We start from the raw sequence: 9,125 nt of genomic DNA on the forward strand, positions 1-9,125 counted from the left end.
GAGAGAGAGAGCGCGCGCGCGCGCCACCTGCTGCGGCGGATTTTCTGCGGTCTTTTAATGCCACGATCATTGGGATTCGGCTCGGTCAAGTGTATTAGGTGTAAATCTATTATACAGATGCGAAAGCAGATACAGATACAGAATTGTTCGCGGCATACAAAATCATTTACATCAGAGCATATTATGCTAATAAAATGCACGTTTCTTTAATATATTTGAATTTTTATATTTGACCAAAACTCATATTTTAGATTATCTATTGCAGATAAAATAAAAATGATCCAAGAAATATGAACACTCTTAATTTTCATTTAACGAAATCATTTTTTTTAAATGGCTTTTTACTATAATATTATGCATATTCTTTTAACCACTTGCCGGAAATTGTATTTCTAAAATGTATTAAAATAAATAGTATAGTATATTACTTATATTTGTGGATAAAGAAATAATTTACGTACTCATAAAGTTATTCGGAAATTTATATGTATTTGTATGTACAACCTAGTTGTACATATAAAATAAGTTGTACATATTAAATTTATATATATCTATATGTACAACGTAGTTGTGACAGGAGGAATATTCAGTATTTCTTAGCATAATTAACAATCATTTATTACAATCTATTGTACGATGCATAGTGGAGTAATCAACGTTGAACAGGTACCTATAGAATGTATACGAGAAAATGTACACGTATAAGTGTCCCGTGTTCGTGAAAAAGGCGTGAGGCAGGTTCCTATACTAATCCTAGAAGGAAAAATGTTCACTGCAGGTGTCAGACCCGGCGCCGGCGTTTGTCCACGACAGACAACCGACCACCCTTTTCTCGGGTCTCACCGCACATTATAGCCCCTAAGATCTTTACGCAAAAATTATGAGTCGGAAAGGACAATAAACCTATTCGAAACAGAAAAGAGAACACACACTTTTATTTTAATGGCCCTCAAGTGGAATTGCGGTTATACGGTTACAGTTTTAAAAAACGATGACACACTGTGTAGATTAACAAAAATTAATAGACCTGCAAATAAATAAATGTTCTCATGACATTTATATAATTCATATTTAAAATTTATGAATATTTATATATTGTTCTTTAATTATTTTTGCACAAAATCTTCAATGAAATAGGTTTTTAAATACATATCTACATTATTTCTGTGACATTTGTCGGTGTACTGTTAAAAATAAAATGTATTTTAACTTAAAGATGTACGGTGGACTTTCTGAGATATGCAAAAATGTTAAAATTAACATTTTTTTGTACGTACTTTTTTATTTTGAACAGTGTGTACAAATATGTTGCATCAACATATTAGTCAGTATGTCAGACTATTTTATAAATGTAATGTCTACTGAAGAAAAAAGGCATAACATCTAGAAAATACTGATATTGATGCAACCTTCAAAAATTAGAAAATTAACATAACGCTTGTAATGAAGTTTGTAATAATAAAAGTATATGAAGAAAGTAAATTCAAGCAAATGCAATTGAATCACGAATAAAACTTTGATTTATAAAATTGACCGACATTCCACTTGAATAAGAGAAATGTCTAGTTGCGGGAAGTTGTAAAAAGAACAGACTCTCTCCGTGGCATACCTCTATATTATTAAAAAAACATAAATTATATATTAGAATAAGAAACGTATGAGATACATCAGTCTTCTTACAAATATATGTAGAAACAACTATAGTATAAATTGACTGGACTATAATAACTTATCCTAATTAATGCTATAATATCATAATTTTCTTTCTAGCTGGATTTTTAAGTTTCGTTATCATTTTTATTTCATTACATTTATAAACAAAATATAATATATATTATGTTATATTCATTACAAAAATCGGTTTAGGAAGTTCTCAGTGTTCATATTTAATTACACGATGAGTGATGCGTAATATGCGAATAAAAAATAGAGTTCTAACTGGACAAAATCAGCGATCGTTAAAACGCTATGTGGAAGGATCCCACGCCGCTAGCTTATAGCTGTATTTCAGTACAATGGAGGAACTCATGGCAGAGTCCATAGTCGGCGCCTTATTCATACGTAAGACCGAGATACGAACCGTTGCGGCATACCCCATCTACTCGGTCTTGGTCTTCTCACCTTACCCCAATTTAACTCCCCACGCCCCCTCCCCGCTTTTCTACTTGCCGCTTTACCGCAGCCTTTGCCGTAGTCCTTTCCTGCCGTCCCGTCTCTCGTCTGAATCGTCCACAACCCACCTGTTCTCTCGCATTTGTATTCTACATGATATGACGAGATGTGACTGAGCGTATCGAGAATTTCAGTAAAATACGAATTCTCGTGCGATTACGTTCAATGACATTTTTCGAGGTGACGTCTCCCCCCTCCCTCTCTCTCTCTCTCTCTCTCTCTCTCTCTCTCGTGTATTTACAGTGGTAATTATTGTGCTCAATGATTTTTAAACAATCAATAAAAGATATCCAATTAGTACAAATACTAAAAATGAAATAATATCGTACAATAGTATTGACATTGAAAAGTACGCTTTTATTATTTTTTTAAGTATTACTGACAACGATAAAAGAATCTGAAATAATTAGACATCATCCTGTTTTCTCTCCTTTTTCGAGGATATATCTGTTAAATATGCTAACGAGCGTAAGTAATCGAAATATTTTGCTCGTTTAGATTGAATAGTCGACCATTTTGAACCAATAATCAACATCTTCGCTTAGTACGTGTAATTACTAATTACATCGACTGAATGCGAATGCCTTCTCAAGAAGAGCCTATAAAAAAAAATCTCAATTGACGAGTAATTCGCAGGCGACACTGTAGAAATGTCAACGCACTTGTTACGATCTTTCCTGCGTTTCGCTCGTCGTTCTGCATACAACAATCACGAGAACGGCCGGATCGAGCGCAACGTTGGAACGAGAAAATAATTGGGCAGCATAAAACACACGATATCGTCGGCGCATCGGTGCGGTGCGTTGGTGGTGGCGGCGGTGGCGGTGGTGGCGGGAACCCGGGAACGCGCCAAGAGCACCGTGGAAGCGCGCTAGAATATTCACGCTGAAACGCGGCATATAAAATCATAGAGACACGAGTGGCTCGCTATAATAATGCATAAGGAGGCGGGCACTCAACCGGGACAGGCCACGCCTCGCGGTCCCGCGGCCGAACGGTGGGGATATCGAGCATCCGCCGGAAGGGGAATAAGACAGAGAGAAAGACGGATCGTGCAGATAGAGAAGGACGAGAATCGGAGCGATACCGGAGCGAGGGGAAGCGAACAACGGTGGAGCGAACGAGGCGCGCGCGGAGAGAGCCCGCGAAAGGATTCTTCTCTCGCGCGTCCCTTTCGGGGGCTCACCGGCTCATTCGATCACGCTTCGCCGCGCGCGTCAGCTTTGGCCCTTGTATGATCTTGGAGTCGCGGTCGCGAAATCGACAAGATCAGTGAAAAAGAGACGCGTGACAGAAAAACGCATCTTACCTTTTCTCTCTCTCTCTCTCTACTCATTTAGGTACAAGCCGTCCAATATTATTGAGCCCTCGTACCACGTAGACACCTGCGATATATCGGCGGACCGTCGTCGACCATCGGAGTTTCCATCTTTCAAAGAAATACACGCGGGAACGATCGCGCGGAAGTGCATGCGTTATTATCCGGTGCGACAATACGCGTGGAGATCGACTTGCTCTCGTGCACCAAGGGTGGATCTCCCTGCATTCGCGACGCGACCAGACGCGACGCGACGCAACCAGACGCGACGCGGGCGCATGGAGAAGGGCGCATCCTCACGAAGGAGGTTGCGCGCCCGACGTCGCCGTCGCGGGAGTCGGAGTGGGGTCGCGCCCGACAGAAGTAGGGAGCGGATGGACGGCCAGCCATGGCGGGGAGGGTGACGGTGGTTGCAGCCACGGTGGGGGCGAAAGCGCGCGCAGGGTATATCTCCTCTACCCCTACCAGCGGCCGCGTCTCGCCGGCGGCGGAGAGGGGCGTCTGGTTGTCAGGCCCAGAGCTGGTCCGTCCGCCGTCCGGCCGACTCGAAGCTTCGGAGCAGCGGATTTCGCGCGAGATATAGACCCATAAACACGCACGCGTACACGTACGTGATCTCACGCACGCACCCGCGCACATACGCACACACACACGCACGTACACAATACACCCTGTGACGTATCCACGCTCGTGTGTCCGCGCGCGCGCGCGCGCGCGCTCGCAAGTCCGTCGTCGTTGTCAGCCGAGCCGGTCACCGCACACGTGTAATATCGGCGTACCGGGTGAACACACAGTGGTGTAGGACACACATCGTGCACACGTACATCACGTTATACGAGCGCGTATAGGCTCTTTTTGTTTCCTAGTTAAGCGTTATTACGGTTGCGTTATTACTCGGGCATCTCCTACCTGCCTGCCGTGCGCCGGGAATGCCGCCGGTCTCACGTTGTCGTCAAACAGTCGCCGGACGAGCGGTAATAACGTGAGTACCGAATGTGTGCTGTGAGCGATTGCGTGGTCGCGAGAGATAAAAGCATCCAGCCAGGCAGACAGTGGCTAACCGGGACGACGCGACGCCAAGTTTCGGAGCAGGCAGCAGCGAAGGACTTTCGGAGCAACGAGAGAAAGGGAGGATTGGCCACGTGCGAATCGTACACGGATCCGTCGATGCAAGAGTGAGACAAGAGTGAGAGAGATCTCGGTGCACGAAAGAGTGTGACGTCTTCTCTGCCTGTCAGCTCCAGGCGATTTTGCAGGAAAAGAAGGAAGGAAGAAATCGCCCTCCGTCCGCGCATATCTGGTGGGGGATGGGTTAGGGGATCGGTGCGTTATAGCCTCTATGGATTACTGGCCGAGTTGACACGCTCACCCACCGGCCGGCGGGCGAGAGTAACTCTCCTTTGGCGATGATCCATGTATGAAAGGTTTCGCGAAGTGCATCGCTACGGGAGTTTCTCCGGTGGGGAGATGCGTCTCCCCTAGATAGTTAGTGCCCGATGGTGAGATACGCGAATAACGATCGTTGCGTTTTTCTCGGCCCCGGTTGTCGCGCACGGAATTGAAATAGAGACAGAGAAAGAAGGAAGGAGGGAGGGAGGGAGACATGCGGTTCGCATCCTCGACGCTGCAGCGACGTCGTCAACCGCCGTTGTTGTCCCGTCGGCGACGTCTAGACTGACCACGCATTCGTCTGCTTTTCGTCGGGATTTCGAGGAGGAGGAGGAGGAGGAGGAGGAAGAAGAAGAAGAAGAAGAAGAAGAAGAAGAGAAAGAGGAGGATCCACAAGAACGAGTGCAACGGCGGTCGTTCCAAGTTCCAACCCGTCCGCAAGCTCGACCCGATCCAAACCGTCGGCGGACGACGACTGCCGCCTCTTCGACAGAGTGCGAGAGCGACGAGGAGTGCGGCGAACTGATTTCAACCGAGTCGGAGGGATGTCACGGAGAAAGCAGGCCCGACCGAGTCGTGCTCATCTCGAGGAGGATCTTGTCCAGAGGCCTCTGTTGACCAATCCCATTGGAACTGTCGCGGGCAATATCCGTAAGTGATACTCTTTTCCGAAGGATTAGTCTGGATAAGAGAGAGATTATCTTCGTTTGGGATATTACACGGTTTCGAGTGTTAACTATACCCTCTGCTCACCTCGAATTGCTTTTCAGTACAATTACATTCGCAAACGATACGAAGAAAGCGACGAAACTTTTCAAATTAGACAAGTGAGCACGACTTGCTAGAGACCGTCTACTTGAATCACGTGTACGTTTCGCATAATCAAAACATTAAACTTAATTATCAAATATATTATAAATATACGCTATTCTAGCGTTTCAAGTTAGGCGAGACAAGCTCGTGCGTTACTGTGTTTATAAAACGATTCAAAACACACAATGTATGTTGAAAAGAGTGACAATCTTAATTGTTATAAAATACAAAATAAACCTTCTCTTACAAGATACTTATCGTAAAACGTTTCCTATGAAATATAAAACCACAAAAAACTATGTCCAGAAAAGTGTACACGGAAGTGTACAACACGATAAAATTTTTCAACTATAAAAAACCACGTCTGGTCAGACGTTAATAACATCCCTTTCGCACAGTTGTAGTTAAAACTCGTCCTTTTCCTGAGAGAGACCCACGTATACACAAGTGTTCAGAACAAACTGTATCTAACCAAAGTTACACGACTCACCCGGTAGTTCGAAGTAACAATAACGCGATAAGAAAGCACGCCTCGGAGACATAGTAACGGTTTACGATATACGGCGCGCGCGGCACAAGCGAGGATGCTGAAACTAGTTCGATACGTGAGAAAAACAGAGCGACGATTACCCGGGGCCTGCGTCTCAGGATTTATCGCGTTTATCGACGCCGTAACGGCATTTCGCGCAAGATTCGCACAATTACTTACTCCGCATGCGACGTGAGGCCAATTACGCAGATATGAGACTTATTGAGCGCCTGAGCTTTCATAGGTATTCATTCTTATAGATCGTTTTAAGTAATGCAGTCATCATAGATGCTAATAGCATCTATGAGATGCGAAAATCTATTCCGCTTTAATAGATTAATCTCGGTATTCTCTATAATATAATACAGTCGATCCACTAAATGCACTGGAAACCCGATTCACAAGCACTTTCCGTCGGGCTGAAACGCGCGCCTGCCTCTTCAGGGATCCACCTCGATAAACGGACCTGTCTCGGCGTAACATCAAAGCGAGCCTAAGAAACGGCCGATAAAACGCTTCCATCTTGCTACCCGACGCGACGCCTCGACCGTAAGCTCTTCTCGCCGCATTTTCGAGTACGCTTAAATCGTACGAGAATTATACTTTACGTGAAGATCGCTCGGTTGTAATACACGCCGCTTCGTATTTCGCGATTGGATCTTCAGTGATCTTTACACAATATTACTTTTGCTAATAAACTTGCAGTTTTCCGACACACACGACGTTAATTTTAAGCTTTATATCACAATCTAAACAATAAAATTAAAATGTGTTATAAAATGTACTCAGGTTTTTTTTAGATTGAAAAGACGGTGTATGATTTTTATTATACGCGACTTAACGCAACAACGTTGTTTTGTAAAACAATAAATATGTCAGCATAAAATATATATAAATATTAAAATAATTATTTAAAAAATTAAAAAATGTCAAAATCAAATTTAATTTTTACGTGACGTGTACTACAAAATTCTTAATGAAATGACAATTCTTACGCAATATGGACTGTCAAACGGAGAAAATTTAAGGCGCGGTGATTTCTAACTGGGATCATAAACTTTATCGGAAAAAAAAACATTTACATTTTTTCCATTGAACATAACCAGAACTTCTCTAATCGCGGGGAAGAGGCGAAAGGGGATAAGAACACGTTACTATAAACCGCTTGGTTTTACTGAATCCACGTACCTGACATCCATGTATCCATTTGGTACATGTACCACTCGCAGACATCACGTCTAAACAGGAAACGTTTAATGCTGGACACGCTTAATCTCACCGATAAAAACGGATATTTCGTAGAAAAACTCTGGAAAATATTTTTCAGAACGGTATTTCGTAGATACGTGGAAAATATATCGGTATAGTGTCGCGTGACGAATGAAATTTCAATAACGCTTCCATATCGGAGGTGGAGCCGAACGGGTGGTCTTAATTTGCCCAACTTTTTCAATTGTAAGTTTCCACACAGTTCCTGCCCTGTTGTTGTACTCTCTGAATAGTTGGAACATCTCGAAAACAACATAAAGCGCGTCTCATTCCTGGCGCGTGTACGTGACAGGCCGGTTTCTTGCTGAGTCAGAAGCAAAATCGAAAATGTCTGCGGATACCGTGGTAACGATAAGTCTAGTCATGTACCAACATTTGTCTAAATAATACGCTAATTATAATTCGTCACATTTTCTCTTAACAGATTCTTCTTGATTTAAAATCGAAGCAGAAAAGATTTGATAAACTACCTACCGCTTATTAAATCTAATGCCTTATTAAATGTCAAATTTTCTTTTTATCATACAACACATCAATATATTTAATTATCTGCGCCTCTCTAGACTATATAAATAAAATGAGTAATCAGTATATAACAGGGTAAACACTGATTTAAGAAAATGTCATCAACTTCACTGATTGTTGAAGTTTTTCTACATCACACAATACATAAAAACGAAACTTTAGCTACAATATAAAGCAAATAAAACAATGTATGTATTAGTATCTATAATACTGTTTTATTTCACAAAATAATTGCAATATGTGTTTCCATAAAATTTAACAAAAAAACTTTCTAGAGAGCAAACTTAAAATTAGAGGATACATATTTCTCTACTTTGTATGAAAAACCATATTTACATTTTTTGTATTATTATATGAAATTGAACGTTTTTATCTGCTTTTGTCAATACTTGCAAATATTTTTTTCATCTCATACCTACATTATAAATACAATCATAAGTAAAACAATGACTAAACGTTAATTGGATTTTTTAATACATTCATCGTATTTTATGCATCATATCATCAATAATGTTAAAATTATGATCAATTAATACTTGACGTCTTACCAACAGTAATGATATTACATTAATGATATTTAATATTTTTACGTATCGTAACTGAGTATAGATAATTTCCTGATCGAGACTCGGAAATTACCGCTTCTTATTACAGTCGGCCTTCGTCCTCAAAGAGACATAACGAACGTTCATGAATCATAAGTATGAAACGCAGTATTCACAAATCAATTTACATTTCTTTCGCTGTTATCTTAATGTTATACATACTACGAAATTATGAGCATCCACTGTATCAACGGATCGTTGTATTAAACAGATAAAGCGATTAGTATAAAGAAACAAAATTACAGTAGGTGTAAAAAATATTCATACAGCGATGAATTTCAGTAAGACGTTTAAATCATGTTTATTAAAATTTCATAAAATAAATAATTCCATGCGTGTATCTAGACATTTCTATAATAAACTTTATATAAATAAGACTAATCTCCTTTGCATTTTTAATGAAAATATTGAAAATTCAGTAACTGATAGAAATAAATACGTAATAAAAAAGCATAGCTCTTTCCTAGGTTATTTTCTTTTCTTTTTTATCCACCCCCCCCCCCCC

General features: G+C 41.2%; 1 protein-coding gene across 3 annotated transcripts in view; it reads left to right on the forward strand.

The window, feature by feature from the left end:
- Positions 1–4,025: 4,025 nt before the first annotated feature.
- salm (spalt major) overlaps positions 4,026–9,125 on the forward strand; it is a 94,807-nt gene continuing 89,707 nt past the window's right edge. For all 3 annotated transcript variants that reach the window (XM_018514727.1, XM_018514729.1, XM_018514730.1), the window contains exon 1: positions 4,026–5,530. In XM_018514727.1, coding sequence (XP_018370229.1) covers positions 5,425–5,530 — 106 coding nt within the window. In that variant the 5' untranslated portion in view covers positions 4,026–5,424. The remainder of the gene's footprint in view (positions 5,531–9,125) is intronic.

The sequence above is a fragment of the Trachymyrmex cornetzi genome, unplaced genomic scaffold (assembly GCF_001594075.2).
Source record: "Trachymyrmex cornetzi isolate Tcor2-1 unplaced genomic scaffold, Tcor1.1 scaffold558, whole genome shotgun sequence".
Lineage (NCBI taxonomy): Eukaryota > Metazoa > Arthropoda > Insecta > Hymenoptera > Formicidae > Trachymyrmex > Trachymyrmex cornetzi.